Consider the following 18,870-nt stretch of genomic DNA (forward strand, 5'->3'; position numbering starts at 1 on the left):
TTCTAATGATTTCCCACAACGACCGGTCCTTGCAGTTAACCAAAATGAAGTAAGGGCGGCTTTTAAACACTTCATAAAACGATTTTATTAAAAACTGATTTAACTGGATATCGAAAACTTACCTCAAAAGTGGACCAATTCATTCGAAAATGAGAGAATATATATCCTCGGGAAATGATTTTTTTGTTTCAAAAGAAGATTTGTTTTTCGGTATTTTTCGTTTTAATAATAAACTTCTTACTAAATATATTCTTCTTTTAAGCTTTACGCGTTTTTGTCTTTTCTTAAATTTAACCCTCTCATGCTCGATGTTGCATATACGCAACATTGTGTTTCCGATTCTCTAACTCCCATTATTTTCTAGTTATTGTTTTGAATTTTCTTTTAAATTAGAGCTTACTGTGTTGAGAAAGCAAACATCAAGTTGTTTGGCAGTCAGCTGTACACGCTTTCAGTCCGTAGCAATATTTGTGAGCGAGAAGTTGAAAAATTGATTTTGCGAAAAAACGGTGTTGTAAAAAAGTGGAAAAAATTATTAAAATAATTATTTCATCCTGAAAGCAACATTACTACATAAATATAGAAAGGTAAGAGAGTATTTAGAAAAAAACCCTACATCAAAATATTATTTAGTTTGTCTGTAATAATTTTGTTATTTTCTTGTTGCGTATATGCAACATCAGTCTATTGTGGTAACTTTCGAAAAATATAATTTATTTCAGTATACACTTTCTAAGATGCGCCCAAAAGGTCTGACTCAAGCTGAGATTGAAAGATTTGCCAACTTTGATTGGGATGATTCGGCTGACGATGAAATTGAAGAAGAAGAAGATCAAAATATGGAGGAAATTATAGAGGAAACATTGAAAAATTTAGATAACAGAGCTGAAAATGTGGAAGTTGGTTTGATTGACCAAATTATTGGAAGCAAAGATGTTGAAGATTTGAATGAAAAAATGAAATCGTTGCACAGGAGGTAATGGAAAAAATTGAAAAAAGATTTCAATAGTTTGAAGTGGAGTAGTGCTGAGTTTATGGAATGTGAGACCACCTGGAGAAGTAAATTATGCAGCAATGCTGTGAAAAAAGAATATTTTAGTACTTTCTTTACGGATGAACTGTGGCTGAAAATATGTGAGAAAACGAATTTATATGCCATGCAATCAAAAGGAATACAATTGAAATACATAAATTCGAGTTTAGTAAACAGTTGGTTGTTGTACCGCAGAGACATTGCACATACAGACGGTAAATCAAAGTATATTCCGCTTATAAATTTTCAATTGGATGTTGCTGCCGAACTTTTGAACGCAAGTCAAACTACAGCTGTCGCCAAAAAGAGAGTTCGTCCGTCATCACTCCTTTTGACAATGAATTCACCAGCTGCTTCTACAGGATCTGAATCAAATCCCTATATTGAAAACCCACCAAAATCACTACGACTTGATGGTTATAATCATTGGCCGGAATGGGGAACAAGAGGCAGATGTAAAGTATGCACCACTGGGTTTCCAAGCTGTAAATGCAGCAAATGTAATGTGCACTTATGTTCCAATCCGCAAAAAAACTGTTTCGTGTCTTATCATACATAAAATATAAATTAACGGCATTTGTAAAAGAAATAAACTTGTTTTTAAATATTATATATACCACCATTGCCCAATGTTGCATATACGCAACATCCTGTAGCTCTTGAACCAGGACACCTAGGACCTTGAAATTTTGAACAGTTAATATTGATGTTAACCCTATCTTATATATCTACTCAACAAAATTTTAGCCCCGCCCATTCTAATTCGGGCATGAGAGGGTTAATAAAAAATTGTCAGTTTTTGACTCACATGCATCGTCGGCTACTAAACTTAGTAATAATTCCATTTTACTGCAGAGCGTGTTCTTAAATGCGCCAAATTTATTTGCAAAACGTCAGCAAATCTATCAATTGCAGGAATTGTCACATTGGCAGTGCTGCCAACACTGCAATTACTGCGTATTATAATGCGTTTCTGAATATACCCCCGGTTAGATTAAAATAAGTATAACCCATGATATTACTTTTGTCAGTAAGGTAATACTATGCTGTTGGTCAGTACGGTATCGTTAAAGTTCATTTGTATGCAAACGTTTATGTATGTGTGCATATTTTAGTAAGGGTTGATTTTATTTGTTTAGACAAGTCCATAATTTCTGTAAACGGAGTCTGTGACGTATAACAAATGCAAGTGATATAAATTTAACTAATAATAATATTAAAATCGTATATTCAATTGTTTTGGCACCAAATATTTAAGGTAATGAAGAGTTTGATAAATAAAATAAAATGAGTTTGAAAATGTATTACTTTATTGATTTTTCAAAGTACAACTAATGCTTCGGTGAAAACAATAATTATGTTTATTGTACATACAAGGCAATAGTGAGGATAATTTGGGATGTTTTAGTAGTATTAAGAACATTTATTATTATCTATTTCCCATTTTATGTTTCATTTGAGTGCCAGAAAAATTAAGTATTTCGTAAGAAAATTCTAAATTAAACGTCTCGTAATCTGCCTATGTATGTATAGACATTAATTTTTTTTATTCATTTGTATGTCTACCAAAATTAACCGTATACAAGAGGGTAAAAACTTTTTAAATTGGCTTTAGGTACAGCTTGAGCCATTTTTCCAAAAACTTTTAAATGATCACAGCTGTAATTTGAAAAAAACAAGTTTAAAAATCTTTTTAGAAATCGCCGCAATATTTTTTTATCCGTCTCAATAATGGAATGAATTTCTTTAGTATCGACTATTTTACATAATTAAAGAATTTTTCTTGGTTGTTTTTTGATATATCAACATTTTACGTGGAGTTAACTGTTCGCCGGCGTAAAAGATTAAATCGATTTATCTTTTAACTCTGAATATTTTTTTGTCTGACTTATACTATACTTATATTTTAACATCTCATACGAGCATCCGGCGTTGCTATACTTAGATAAATAAAGTAGAAACAACCAATTAGAGAAATATTATACAAAATTATTTTTATTATTATTATATTTATGCAGGCGGATGAACACCATTTTTAGCCTTCTCATTTTCTTCTTCTCATTGTCGGGAGCAAGCTATTGGCCACGGGAAAAAGATAGATTTTCCAAGTTCATTCAAAGCACATGTGAAGATAGTCCTTGGGATTTATTTATTGTAATTGCAAATGCAAACCGCGTTGGAAACTATTTATTATCGCCTGACGTCAAAATAAGTATTCAAAGAGAGAGAGGTTTTCGGTAAAAACAATCAGTCGTGATGTAATATTGTTTTAAGATATGCTCATTTCGGTCGGTAACGGAATTTTATTATTTCTTGCAAGAGACTTTGTTTCTTGTGGAATTTGCTCTCTTACATTTCATCTAAAGTGTACCAAATTAAGCCCAAGTTATCTAAAACTGGTGATGCTGGTGTCGTTGCTGCTGCTACTCAACCATCTGACATACGCTCTCCTGTTGTGTGCTCTTTAGACAATGATAAATCACTTTTTCTTTGCGCTACTCTTTGGCTGCTGATAATGCTCCTTCTCTTGTTAATACTTTGGCTGCTGTTTTATTTTCTCTTTTGCCTCGACTGATTTTACGTCGTCTTCGAACGCAGAACGCTTAAAATGAGCTTTTTCTTGACATAAATAAACTCGGAGCGCTGCTATTATCTGCCGAGGAGTGACCTGTATTGGAAAAAACGTTTTCTATCAATTTATGTTTCGTACATGTGCACTTCCGCTACGGCGGCCGCTATTAATATGATAATTATAGTTTTATGGATTTATATACTGAGAACCTTAAAGAAAACGCGGTTCAGCACTGCGAACTGGAAAATCGATTATGCTCCCTTCAATTCAGAATATTCCTCTTTACCCAATTCCCTAAAAAAAAAATTAGTATTTGTCCTATTTTGTTAAAATTTAGCATCTAGGCTCTTATCTCTTCGCTACACCTGCTAATATAGAACGAATTGATATTAAAAACCTCATGAATTTCATCAGCAGTACAAAAGCGGCTAACATCATCGTAAATTAGCCATCGTTCGGTCGTCTTCACTAAATACACATCCCTTACCCCCTCCTCCTCTTTCCTTTCTTCCCAGTGTTTTTATCTCCTTTACAAGGGTATCCCAAAGGACGAATTTTTGATTTTTGTCCAAGTGGGCAACCCTTACAACCTACCCTATTTTGCTGAATTTTATTTCCTTCTCTGGTTAAATATGTCGCAATTATGTATCAGTACAGGGCACGAAGTCAGTACATGTTTGGCGGTTTAATCTTCCCTCCTGCAGAAACTGAAAGTTCTATAGGAGTGCGACTTAGTGAGATAATAATTCACAATCCTCTGTTAAAATTCCTGTGATGATACTAAAATTATTCTTATTCAATACCATACAATCTTAAATTGAGTTAAAATTACCTACATAGATTGTTCCGGTAGATTTCCCCAAAATAATCTTCTTTATCTTTCCTTTACTTCCTAAATAAAAGGGGATAAGTTACCCTTTCCTGAGTCACAAAATGGCTTTGTGCCTATAAGCGAAGAGGCTGCCCCTTTTTGGGCTAAATTATCTGACATTTCGTTCTTTGTAATTCCTACGTGCACTAGAACCCATAGGCTACGCACCTGGTTATTCTGGCCTAAGATATTCAGTTTATCAAGGCATACAGCACCAGTTTTAGTGTAACTTGGAAAGAGTTGAGAGCCCTGATTACTGCCCAAATAATACATTTAATTTTTTGATGCGGAACAGAGCTCATATGGAGAAATCTACAGTTTTACGCTGCTCCCGAACGGTAGATGGTTTATTTATGAGGAGCTTTTTCATGACAGAAATACAATCGCTATTTAGAAAAAAAGGTTTATATCATTTGGTGTTTCATGCCTACAGTGGGTTTCCTTGTCCTCCATAACGGTAGCCACGCACCAATCAATTTGGCTACGGCGGTCTATGCCTAGGTATGGAAGAAATTTTTCGGGGTCCCCTGTGAACTAAAAGTACAAAGAATCGTTATGAAATTTTTCACAAAGAAATTCTTCGGTTGAATTATTTTTAAACTTTTGGGTCAAGAGTGAAGTTTCTTGACAAAATTGTTGGTAAAAGTAAATTGCAGATTGAAGACTCTGAAGATTGAAGGCTCGTGTTCCTCAAGTGTTGAAAGTCTCACAGATTTTTTTCAAGACTCCAGATGGCCAATCAAAAGTCATTATATCTCTGCAAGAAATCTAATAAGTTTCCGTTATTCAATAAATAAATATACTATATTCAAGTGAAACCCACAACTTTCAACTTGTAAGGTGTAGCAAAGAGGATTCGGTCCTAAAAGTCCTTAAAGATAGTTTTTTGTGTAAGTGTATAGGTATTACGGTAAACTCCTTGTGCTCGGGCTCACGGCGTAACACATGCACTCTCGCACGTTGTGTCGGACCAAGACTTGATATTTATTTATTTTTTCTATATCCACTTTCTATGCATTAATGGTATTAATTATATAAAATAGGTTATAATTGAATAACGGCAATTAAAAAAAATTTTAGAACTTAAATTTTATTTGTTAGAAATAGCTTTTATGACTTTATAAACAAAAATTAAATTAGTGTGTCGATTATAAAAAAATACTAATATAGGATCCAATAAAAGCAAGTATCAGGAGTAATAAAAAATAAAAATAGTAATCATGAATAGTGTTTTGTCAATGCAAACAAAACCTACTATAACTGCATGCTCGACGCAAATCAGACCGATAATAGTAATAAAAAAGTGCACGCCCACTCGGCACCAGACTCGCACCATACTAAACGACTTTAATAACAAAGTAAGAAGCTACTAAACAATGCAGGAAATTTATGAAAAAAAAAAAACATTAAATTATTGATTGTTATAGAATATGAAGGTTAATTACAATTAAAACTTTTAAAAGGAATGAGATTTATGGACTTAAAAAATATATATTTAAATGTGTAAGACAAAAAATCTTGATTTAAAATTTTGAATTTGTTCTTTTTTAATTTCAGTATGCCTTCTGTCGATACCCCAAATGAAGGGCTCGCTCCCCAGGTGCCTAAGACGGAATTGGAAGAATTACAAATAAAAGCGAATAGTGTAGCAGATGATGTAAGTCACCCCTTTTCATTTCTTAAATTCTGTATTTTGTATTTGTGTATTTGTATAATTGTGAATTTTATATTTTATTGCCAATACATTTGAGGTGCGCATATCTACTTTTTTCCAGTACAGCCCGAAAGCTAATCGGGCGCAGAATTAGGTCTGTTCATGAAGCAAATAGTTTGTAACAATTGTTAAAAATTATCACGTTTTGGTGTTCATGTACCCGAAAATCTTGCAAAGTAGCGGAGAGTGAGAGAGCAAAATTACACTTCATTTTGAGGAGAAGTTGCAAGTTTTTACTGGATAAATTTTTACTTGTAAGAATTGGCAATTGAGAAAAACCGCTGATCGCAAAGTAAAAAAAACAGAAATTAAAATTTGAGAATTCAAATTGCTAATGGAATGTTTTTCATCTCAATGAAATGGAATAAATTATTGTGGACAAAATGAAGTCATGTGATTCCGAAGCACGCTATTTTGCATTTTATTTGCTTTATTTTTTTAAATTTAATACGAGTAGTTCAAGTGAAAAAATGTTTAATTTTTGTGATTAATCAGCTGTTCGTAAAACTTGCAAATTGTTGCTGGTTTTGCGTTCACGCTCTTTTTTTGATATATTTCTCTTTGAGAGAAAATTCACGGAAATAAGTTAATGACAAGTTACTGGATAATTTTAACATGAACAGTCCTATTAGGTGAAACATCTATCAAAAAATTCAGGTCAGAGGTACGCCTCAGATGTGGAATAATTTTTTTGAAAATTCAATAATCCTTGCTTTGCCGATCATATAAAAACCGATGATAAAAACCCAAATATACTGCAGATAACTACAATTTGAAATAAAATAGTTATACTAATATTTGTGCAATTAGTTAGTATTTAGACATTATCTTTTTTAAAGTGTAATATATTTTTTACTATTTCAGTCACTTGAAAGCACACGTAGGATGCTTGCTCTCTGTGAAGAGGTAAGTACAATGCATCCTTATATACATAATTGTTTTTAATATTGAAGAAAACTACTGCTTCCATATAAATTTTTTATAGTATGTCTGTTTATAACTATTGACAAAAACTAAATAAAACTTTTTAATAAATGTGCAATTTCCAATGTTAACTAAAGAGCATTGGTTTTTTTTGTTGTTGTTGCGATAATCGAAGTAAATGATCCTGGACTTGTTAGTGGGCAAATTTATTGAAAATGTCAAGTGAAAAGAAGTTTTAATTTCCTTTTCACAGCTACAGCAACGCTTGTTGTCTCGTTCTCCATAAATAATCGGAACCCATTTATGTGTTCACTGGCGTTCGGTAGGGTTGCATTCTGCCCCCAATCCTTTTCCTGTCGGTGATTGAAGACGTTCTTAAAGCTTATTTCGCTAACGAAACTATTTAAAGTACACAGGGGTCATTTGTCTGTTGTTGTATAGGATGTGAGATCTAAAATAGATGACTTAGTCAATGCGAGAACAATTGCAAAAAACGGACCTTTAAGGCCCGTCATAGTAGGAAAGACAAAGCATTTAACCTGAATTACTCTTCATCAGATTCTTTAAGAGTGGATGCGCAGGTTTTTGAAAGCGTGAATAGATTTTTTGGGATGTACATATGATCGCCGCAGATGGAGGAAGTGAGACTGATGTTAAAAGTAGAGTTAACAAGGCCAAAGTGTCGTTCGGCACTCTAGCACCGCTCCGGTAAAATAACAACATAACTGCGCACAACAAACTACTAATTTTCAATGAATGCGTATAACGTGGGGGGCCACTGAAATGAGACGTCAAACGTTCATTAATCAATACCTGCGACGCATAATGCGAATTTTCCGGCCTCAAATTACTATATATTTTTTAACAACTTAGGAAAGCAAATCAATCCGATGCAGCGTCTGAAATATCCAGAAATAAATGACAATGGACTAGTTATACCCCGAGGAAGAGTGACGGCAACATCGTCCAACAGGCGCTGCGGTGGAACCCTTTCCAGCAGGCAGGACAAAATGTAGGCATATCATGGTGCCGTCGAACGGAGGTCTGGAATGAACTTAGAGCCCTTGCACAAAATCGTATTCGCTGGCGAAGAAAAGTTGCTAACGCCCTCTGTTCCAACTAGGAGTTAGAGGATCTTATATGTACAATATATATGGTATATATTCCCAGAAAAAAACCCGTTGCACACATAACGCTCCCTCAAAGGAATTTGAAAGTTAAATTTAGGTGGAATTGTTTGCTAAATGATATAAATTATTTCTATTCAGTATATTACCGACACTTTCCTTGTCGTCCTTTCATAAAATGCAAATATTTCGGTTTCTATACGGATTCGCTATAACAATAATTGACTATATTTACTTTGGCATCGGATTAATCATACGAAATAATAATTACATTCATTATACATTATTCAAATGTTATTTATATATTTTTTGCTACATTAATGTATCACAATTTTCTTTGTTTTTGCTGCTGACCAGAGCAAAGAGGCGGGCATTCGTACTCTGGTAGCCTTGGACGATCAGGGAGGTAAGCTCAATTATTTCCATTTTTTTAATTAAATCTGACTTTTTTGATTCAAACATAATTCCTTCTTCGTCGCTTTTCAATATTTTATTGAAATCTTTGATAAACTGAATGCCCCGGTCGGCAATATAATTCATTACGAATAAGACCCGTCAAAGCGTCCAACCTTCTTCATATTCGAATATTATTTCCCAAGCCGATGAGTTAAATTGCACAAACGATGCGATGAACTAAACGCATCAATAATAATTTAGAAACTGGTTCATGGAATTTTAGTCTCTAAACCAATTGCTTCTTTAGAAATAGTTTAACAGTTTGTTAAGAATACCTGTTAAAATTTTTAAATTTACTTGAGCATATTTAATAATACTCTTAATAAAACTTAAATCTTGAAAAGAGACAGTTACGTCATTCGTATATTTACACCAGAATTGGATATAAATTACTTTAACATCATCATTGATTTGAAACTTTGAGAACTGCCCTTAGCAAATATTGAATATTTGGGGACTATGAACGGAGACTAATTTGCGCTGTGTTAGCCGTTTTGTGCTGCCGTTGAAGTCCATCAGATTTTTGATATCAAGACCTGCTATGTCAGCAGGCGCAGAAAAAAAGTGAGAACCAAGATGCTTAAATCTTAGTCCCGCGAGAGCGCGGCAGCTAAGGAGCAGATGCTTAGATGATTCCATCTCATACTCCATACAGCTGACGCAAAAAGTACTCGAAGTACCGAGTCTCACGGCATGTATGCCCCGCGAAAAGTGCCCCGTAAGGATGTCCACAAAATTTGAGAGCTGAGATTTTGTCATCCTCAGAATATCCCTCGAACGCCTCCGATCCAAACGTGGCCAGAAGAATTTCGCGACCTTGCACGTTCGTGTACTTGCCCAGCGCTCGCTGAGTTGGTGCAAAGTCCATCCTTCCAGGAGTAGAGCGCAGGTTGTCAAGGGGTTCCCAATTCTCTCCTTTTCCGGGCACCCTACCTCACAGGTCCCTTGTCTGGTAAGCTCGTCGGCTTCGCAGTTTCCAGCAATGTCACTGTGACCAGATCAAATATTGTGACAACGATTGCATTTAAAACCAAAAGCAGCGCGCAAAATAATTTCATATATTTTTGACGGAAAGGCAGCTACATTAGTTTGCGATTAACTTTTTTTCAACAGAGTTGCAGCTCCCACGCTAGTGGCTATATTACTCGCGCAGTTGTATCAAAGGGCATACCTTGAGTTCGGTTCACAAGATTCCACGTAACCAATTCTTCATAAACAATATTACCTATGTATGCTTTCTCCAATTAAGTGTGCTATTTTTGGTGCGCCGAGGAACTTTATTGTAGCATTTTAAGGATTGCGCTATGGCCTTTTTTTTTCTTTTTTTTTTTTTTTTGACAACTAGGAAGTGCAGCACTCAGGCATTAATTAATCTTCGAAGAAATCTGAGTAGATATTGTGGTGCCAAGGAGCCAAGATGGTCGCTTCTTAACACATCAGTGCCAAAGACCTCAAACCTGATTCGAACGAAGGCGGGGGAGACGCACAGGAAGTGGTCCGCCGTCTCATCCTCCTCTTCACAAGCTGGGCAGAGTACATTGTCTGAGATGCCCAACCTTTCCATGTGTTTTGCCCACAGAAAGTGGGCCGTCATCAGTCCAACCAGCCGCCTGCACTCCCCTCTGCTTAATGACAGGAGGATTTGCGACAGTCGGTCGGACATGACTGATGTTACCAGTTTAGTCCATCTGCAGCCTCTCTCAGCCTGCCAAGCTCGCTTGTAGGTTGTAGTTACCCATCTGCTAACCGTGACTTTGATGCCCGCAAAAGGAAGTGGTTTCGTAAATGGCTGTGGTTTTGCCAGTCGCGCTGTCACAAAAGCGTGACAGAGGATGTGTTAAAGAATCTCCACATACACCTCGTTCCTGCAGCGACAAAACATCATTACAGGAACGACAGAAGTCATTAGAAGAAAACCTAATACGTTTTCCACGTTATCCCATTAGAAGACCGCTTTAGATAGATAAGGGACCTGTTCATACCTTCTAGGTCAGAACTATCTAGTTACCTCACAAGTATTCTCCGCGGTTCATCTACTAAAATAAGATGTGGTAAAATCTTTCCATCACAATGAGCTAGAAATGGACTAATTTTGTTTAATTGTATAAAAAATTAAATCATATCCTTAACGGAAATAAATCTGATATCTACTTACACAATTTTTCTGATGTCCAATAAAGTATCAAGACTATCAACGAAGTTTTTAAAAAAAATGATTATTAGACTCTGATTTTTTAGCTGGAATAGTTTTGCGAATATTTTTTCAAATGCCGTAAATACTCAATAATTTGTCTACACATTTGTGGTCCTCGCAAATTGGTATTCGTGATTGTTGTTAAAATATTTTTATTTATTAACAAAGTGCTAAATTAAAAAAGGAAACAAAAAAAAAGTTTTAGAGATAAAAAATATCACATACTATCTTCGATTCCAATAAAAAATAGCCAAAAACAAAATTTATGAGAAGTTCTCAAAGAGAAAAATCTGCGAAAAGGTGCAAGAACGATAAGTTTGCAAATTTTAGAAACTTTCATGGCCCGCAATTCAAAGAATGTTAAAAAAGGAGAATAAAAAAGTTATAATTTCGAATGTAATAAACCAGGATTGAATGGAAACCCTTTAAAGGGTTCCAATAATGGCCTTTAATTCAGCATCCGGAAACTTTAGTATTGAACTTAAGTTTTTGGAACCATTCATACTGTCCATTATTTGGTGGTCACTCAGAATTATTTTAGCAGGTCATTGCACAAGTATGTTCTTTACTATATAGAATCTTCAGCTTTCGCAAGTGTAAATTCGCCATCATCGTTAACACACAAAGAAGAACTTCTGAAATTTCAAAAATAGACTAAACCAGACATAAATAAACCAGTTTCAACCTATAACAGGCCTCTTCTATTCGCCATTTCCCCGCTCGCTATCTCAATACTCGATTAACTTGACGAAAAATTTACATGCGAAAGCAACAACAAAGTCATCGAGTAAGATTCGCCGCTAGCGAGTATGGCTATAGCTCATTAGACTGGTATAACTCACTGTCGTACAAACACATGTAATTTAAGGCAGCTCTATTCCAGCGTTGCCAATATATGTGCATTTATACCAATTGCTTCATCTATTCGCCAAAGAAGAGGCCTAATATTCAAAGAAGAGGCCTAATATTGGGAATGAAAATGAAAAAGACTTTATGCTAACGTTAGCCAAAACGTTGCTCTGATACTAACAAATCGACAAGGAATTAATTTTTACCACACAAAATCATGACAATTGAAAACATTAATATACAATTTGTTGAATGACTACCATTGAGGGCAAAAAAGTTGGCTAATAGCTGTTGCTTATTGACAATCAAACTTCCGAGTGCGTTTATGGCATGAAAAAGCTAGTCAGAAAACTGTTTTTCCTCCCATTTAGAGGATATCGATATCGACATGCAAACCACAAATTTTTGGCCGATTTCACCCATTTTAAATTGCAGATTTAGATACCTACAAGTTTTCAGCAATATACACTTTTTGCTCGAGATACCCGTTACGTGGGCGAGGGAACGAACAAAAGACTACCATTGTGTGTATAAGCTATAATACTGCTATGTATAAGTGCGCGCCACTTAACTGAGCATCCGTTTCGACTGATTGACTAGTTAAACTATTATAAGATGGTTGCTGAGAACTTAGAATCTAAAGACAACCTAATAAACTATTTTCAGAGCAATTGGACAGGATTGAAGAAGGAATGGATCAAATTAATGCCGACATGAGGGAAGCTGAAAAAAATTTAAGTGGAATGGAAAAATGTTGCGGAATTTGCGTGCTTCCTTGCAATAAGTACAAGCTTTATATATCGTTATTTATTTTATCTTAAAATCGTTTAATTCAAAAATGTAGAAGCCAATCCTTTAAAGAGGATGATGGAACTTGGAAAGGTAATGACGACGGTAAGGTTGTAAATAATCAGCCACAGAGGGTTATGGACGACAGAAATGGTATGATGGCACAGGCAGGGTACATAGGAAGGTAAGTAATGGACATGTGACTTATGGCTGGCACTAGTTGCTATTTGTCAGAGCAGATAATTAAGTATAAAGATATAGGCCTACAAAAGATTTCACATACAGTAGGTTCTGTTTTTATGCGGTAGATACGTTCCGCAAGAAACAGCATAAAAAAAAAAACAGAATAAAAAAAGCTACTAGTTCTATAGTAAAACTATGGATACGTTTCAAAAGTGCTAAAACCGCATAAATCTGAAATAATGTAATAAAATCGCATAAACAAAATATTGTATTTTTGAAAATTATATTTTTATTTAAGAAACGTCAGAATCGAAAAATAAATTTAAGTCAGAAATAGAATCAGACAATATCCACATGTTGCGCGTTCGTTTAGGATTTGGCGTAAAATCACTTTCGTCACTTGAGGAAATGTACACGTCTGATCTAGATAGTTATGCAGGCGGTTCCATACTTGTAGGGTTAGCATTTCTGATGTAATCTGTGATGAGTTTTTGCTTAGCTGGTTTAGAATCTTGTTTATATGTACAATTCCCGATAGGTCGACATGCATTTTGTAATTTAAAAAAAAACCGCACTATTTCAAAACCGCATAAAAACATAACCTACTGTATTTATCAAATTCATTAGTTGCGGGTAGGAAATAGCAGCTGATTTTTTTACTGGTATATTGCAAGAGGTTTATTAATTGGCTCTCAATAAAAAATAAGATCGGGAGTATACCTAATTGATTTCTTAGAGAATTTGAAAAAGTAATTAGAAAAATAGACATGTATTTTCAGAATCCATAAATGTAAATATCACGAAGTAAATTGTATTTGACGCCAAACTTAATGATGACACTCAAGCGTAGGACGGTCAGCTATCAGTTGGAGTTACAAGTTCTGACGATAATGAAGGCCGTGGAAGAGTGTGCTTTCTGTCCGCTCATTGCACACGAATTCACATACTCATTCAATCAGTCGTTGTTCAGACGGCAACGATTTGTTTCGTATATCACAAACACAATCTCAGCTTTTCTCAGCTTACATGAGCCAATCAGCTGATTCCTGTAAAACCACCGAGAGCCGGCTAACGGTCTGATGTTGATCACGCCTCTGCATTCTGTACATTGTGCTCCCCTATGACGTGGCAGTCGAAGTTACTCTCACAATTTTGCTTCGGATGACCAAATAGTAAACTAGCATCCTAGAATATATACGCGTCTGTACTACTTTCACACCGCTTTCTAACAAAAAACCTGCTCATGCTCCGGTAAAGATTTTCGTCAAATCCGCTTGACACTTAATGTTTTGAATGGTTGTTGTTGTTGTAGTAGTATAAACATTTCTCTTACAAGTACGGGGAATGCTGCTGGAGTGACGATCCTTGGCCGAATATAAAGCCGGGTCATTCCATTAACGTAGAATCGACTGAGAACGTGTGTTAAACGGTATCTGCTTCCACAGCACTTTTCAATAAAAGAAAAGCTTGATAGTGCAAATCTAGTTACAGCTTATAATCATGTTTGCAACATTGCTTCATTTTCAAAGTTGGCGGTCAAAAGTTTAAGTGGACCTTCGTGATGAGGGCGTTCACGCGAAAGATGAAAATTATCAACGTGTCTTTACTTTGCATACTAGTCATATAAAATAATTCTCCATAGTTAGACGAATATTAAATACTTGTTTCTTACGATATTGAATTATTTTCAAGGATAACGAATGATGCTCGTGAGGATGAAATGGAGGAAAATGTGGGTCAAGTAAACACGATGATTGGAAATCTCCGAAACATGGCGTTGGATATGGGATCCGAATTAGAGAACCAAAACAGACAAATCGACCGAATAAATAGAAAGGTATGTAAAAACAATTGCATTGTATGTATAGTATGTACAAGGTAGCGCAAAATTAATCATCAAATTGGAAAAGAGTGTAAGCGCCAATTAAGTATATACCTTCTGCTCAAATATGAACGAGACGTTATCAATAAAACGGTCCGCGGATGACATATGGCAAAAATAAATTTTTTGTTTTTTGGTAGGACTGTTATAAGCTTACATGGCAAATTTCAGCGTGATATGTCACATAGTTTGTTTTCTGTGCTGCTGTAAACAAGTCAAGCTCGAGTGTGTTCTTCGAATTTAACGATGGAAATTCAAGTTGAACAAAGAATTTGTTTTAAATTTTGTTATTCCAACAAAATTTCAACTTCAGACGTCTTAAAAATGTTGCAGACAACCTATGGGGACTCTGCTCTATCGCGTGCACGTGTTTTCCAGCGGTACAAATCGTTCCAAGAGGGCCGTACATCGGTTGAAAACTTGCTTCATGAACGTCGTCCAGCAACATCAGTAAACGACAAAAACATCGGAAAAGTAAAGGAAATTGTGCTTGAAAATCGCACAAATCGCAAAATCGGTTAACGCTGAATATTATTTAGACGTTTTAAAGCGTTTGCGCGAGAACATTCGTCTTAAAAGGAAGGAATTGTGGGACAACAAGACATGGTTCTTGCATCACGATAAAAATAAATATAAAAAATAAAAATAATTTTAATATCGTTCCGCCTGATATGGCTCCATGTGACTTTTTCCTGTTTCCCAAGCTCAAGTTGCCGCTTCGTGGAAAACATTTTGAGACAATTGAAGTCATAAAAGAGAATTCGAAGAACACACTCGAGCTTGACTTGTTTACAGTAGCACAGAAACAAACTATGTGACATATCACGCTGAAATTTGCCATGTAAGCTTATAACAGTCCTACCAAAAAACAAAAAAATTATTTTTGCCATGTGTCATCCGCGGACCGTTTTATTGATAACGTCTCGTTCATATTATATTTGAGCAGAAGGTATATATATTTATTTATTTTAAGAAAAAACAAATGTTTCTCCTGAATTTTGAATTAATGAATCACCACTTCCAAATTTTTTCTTCAGTCTCGACAATGCAACAATAAACCCTGATGTTTTTCTGGTAGCGAAGGAAACAAGTTCAGTTAGTTTTTCAACTTGGAAGTAGAGACAGAAATGAGGGATCTGAAAACTGCATCCGAAAAACTAACAATTTTTTGTATAGTGATTAGGACATTGTAGAGTATGATTGAACTGTAAACTGGCTAACAGTCGTGAAATTATTAGATTGGGGGAATAAGTTCGTATCGTTTTTGCCGAAGACTTTTATTTAAACAAAAAACAAGAATTATATCAATAAATAAATCAATTGTATATTCGCCGTTGCTGTTTACAACCTCTTCCCACTTCTCGACCAATTTGTTGAAGCCGTTCCGTCAAAACTCGCCTGGTCTGGTGTCAAAAAAATTGTTGACCCACTTTTTAAGGACCTCTATATTATCGAAGGTAACGCCCTTCATATGGTTTGATGGGGAGCGGAAAAGATGGTAATCGGTCGGTGCAAGGTCCGGAAAACACGGTAGATGTTGAACGACCTTCCATTCGAGCTCTTGGAGTGCGGCTTTGCCGACTTGTGCAACATGAGGTCTGGCGTTGGCGTGAAGGAGTATAGTTTGACCATGTCGATCAGGTATTTTCAGTCGAATAGTCTTATTCACGCGGTGTAGTTGTAGAGATCCTTGCTGGCCGTGCCATTCTTTTCGCGCATTTCCCAGTGCACCATGTCCTTCCAGTCCCACCAAACACATAATGATCTTCTTTGGATGAAGATCCGGCTTGACTCTCGGCTTTTGCGTATACCCTGGAGCCACCCACTCTTTTCTTTGCTTCTCATTGATGTATAGGCACCATTTCTCATCTCCCGTGACGATTCGGTACAAAAAGCGATGTTTATGATCGCGTGTTGCTCGATGACGGGCGAGATGTTGAGAAGCAATTCGAAGGCGACTTTCTTCGTTTTTTTCGTTGAGCTCGTAAGGCAGCCAGGCTCCGAATTTTTTGGTAAATCCCATTGAATGAAGGTGATTGAGAATCTCTTTATGATCTCAGTTCATTATATCAGCAAATTCACGATTGGTTGGGGACCGCTCTCCTTCAAAAGTGATTTGAGATGTTCTTCTTCGAATTCAGAAGGCTTTCCACTGCGGGACATGTCATCGACATCAAAGTCGCCATTTTGATCTTTGAAAACCATTTCCGTGCTGTACACTCGCCTATGACACCTTCTCCATACCGTCGCAAATGTTGCGGGCTGTTTCGGCAGCTTTTTGACCTCGATGCAAAGCAAAGAAGAGCAGTTGTCGAAAATGTTGATTTTTTCCTCCTGGGTATTCCATTTCTACACCACAAAACTAATAATAAGTGAAATAACTTAAAAATACAATTAACATAGTTTTGTAAAGCAGAAACAGTTATATCGAATGATTACTTACACTTTGTCAAACAGCAAACAAATCGTTGTAAAATTAAAGAAAATATAAAAAACGCTACAAACTTATTCCCCAACATATACTATAAATATTTACTTCAAACATAGCGTGGGAAAACAGCTTGTAGGGAAACAAGGAACTAATTATTGTACCTCAAATAGCGCAAAGAGCATTTTTAAGTCTTAAGTTTTAATCTTTTATTAAAACTCACATTATACCGCGCTATGCTAAGTATGCTTAACCAGTCCTTGCAGAACGCTCCAATCCTAAGTCAAATATTTTATTGAAAACGCTGCTCTTACTTTCTTTAGTTCAAACGAAATAATAAGCCTCATTTACAATGTTAATTTAATCGTATTATTATTATTATTTTTACAGGGAGAATCTAACGAAGCGAGAATAGCAGTGGCGAATCAACGTGCTCATCAATTACTTAAATAAATACTTTCCCATCTCCTATTTTTCTATATACATATAATACATATCATAAGTATCATTTGTATGTGTAGCCATTATGTCGCTTTAAAAGTGTAAAAAAAAATACCGTAGAAGGATATTAATATATTAAAAAATATATCCTTTGGTCATCTGAAAAATTTAAGTACTTTAAATATTATAAAAGAAAACATTTACTTATACGCATCAATACATAAGTGATTTAACAAGTTTTTCGTGTAATATTTACGCTTTAAATTATTAAATAAATATAATTGTTGAAGTTTATTCCTATATATCGTATTTTGCCTCACTTTTTTGTCCCAAATTTTCACAAGCCAGTGGTTTTCTAGAATTACTTAGAATATATGGAGGACATTGTTTTTCGCCACAAGTATTTTACTCAAAACTTGAAAAGAACATACATAATGGAACTACAGTCGAATAGCAAGAACAATTCTCAGCATCTCAAGTGGCCATTTCGCGGCTGGCTAGAGGAAGTAATATTTATGGCTCCTCGTACGGTGGAGTGTCCAGGTAGAAAGAAAACAATCTAGCTGGTAGATGACGATAACTATGCATTCTGGTAGTACTCTCAGCTACACAAAAAACTCTACTGTTCAGAAAAATTGAATTCAAGTATGTTAATACTTACTGTGTTTGCTCATGGCTGTGTTGTTGCTATGGTCTCGGAAACATATTTTCTTACAACGTGTAAGTATAAATTGATTAAAGGAAAACAAACCGAAAAAGTTAAAAGCATACTTAGAATAGACATATTAGTACAGGGTCCGGCACTCGAATTGCAAGCAATTAAAAACGCCATATATTTAGTTTGGAAAATTACTTTTATTCGATTCAAAGTAAAAAATGTGTGAAAATAATACACAATTAAGACTCAATTTACTTTTGCTCGATATGACCACCTTTTGCTTTGACTATGGCCTTGAGACGGTCCAGAAACGAATCGCAAGCTGCTCAAATGTGACTTGCAGGTATTTTGGCGCACTCGCGGACAATGGCTCCTTTTAGCGCCTCGAGACTGGTGAATCCTTTAGTTCGGACCTTGCTTTCCAAAATGGCTCAAAGAGAATAATCCATCGGATTCGCGTCTGGTGAATTTGAGGGCCATTATGTGGACGTTATGAAGTTTGGAACGTTGTGTTTTAGTCATTCTTGATTCACTTGAGCTTTGTGAGACGGTTCCGAGTCCGTACATGGTCTGCCACTAAAATAGTTGTCTGCCCACGGCTTCAAAGCAACCTTCAGAATACTTTCCCGATAATATTTCGCATTTACCTTGACGCCAAGCTCGATGAAAACGGATGGAGAGCGCCCATCTGCGGTTACAGCGGCCCAAACCATTACCTGTGGCGTGTGCTGCCTCCTGGTGGCCAACCG

General features: G+C 35.7%; 1 protein-coding gene across 1 annotated transcript; it reads left to right on the forward strand.

Annotated features, from left to right (window-relative positions):
- The first annotated feature begins 2,097 nt into the window (after positions 1-2,097).
- On the forward strand, positions 2,098-17,709 carry LOC128866474 (synaptosomal-associated protein 25). Its single transcript, XM_054107250.1, has 8 exons — positions 2,098-2,291; positions 6,034-6,133; positions 7,055-7,096; positions 8,599-8,647; positions 12,407-12,524; positions 12,585-12,713; positions 14,405-14,549; positions 17,413-17,709. The coding sequence occupies exons 2-8, from the start codon at positions 6,035-6,037 to the stop codon at positions 17,473-17,475; spliced, it is 645 nt and encodes a 214-aa protein (XP_053963225.1). The 5' UTR covers positions 2,098-2,291; position 6,034; the 3' UTR covers positions 17,476-17,709.
- Positions 17,710-18,870: the final 1,161 nt, after the last annotated feature.

Source organism: Anastrepha ludens, chromosome 2, assembly GCF_028408465.1.
Source record: "Anastrepha ludens isolate Willacy chromosome 2, idAnaLude1.1, whole genome shotgun sequence".
Lineage (NCBI taxonomy): Eukaryota > Metazoa > Arthropoda > Insecta > Diptera > Tephritidae > Anastrepha > Anastrepha ludens.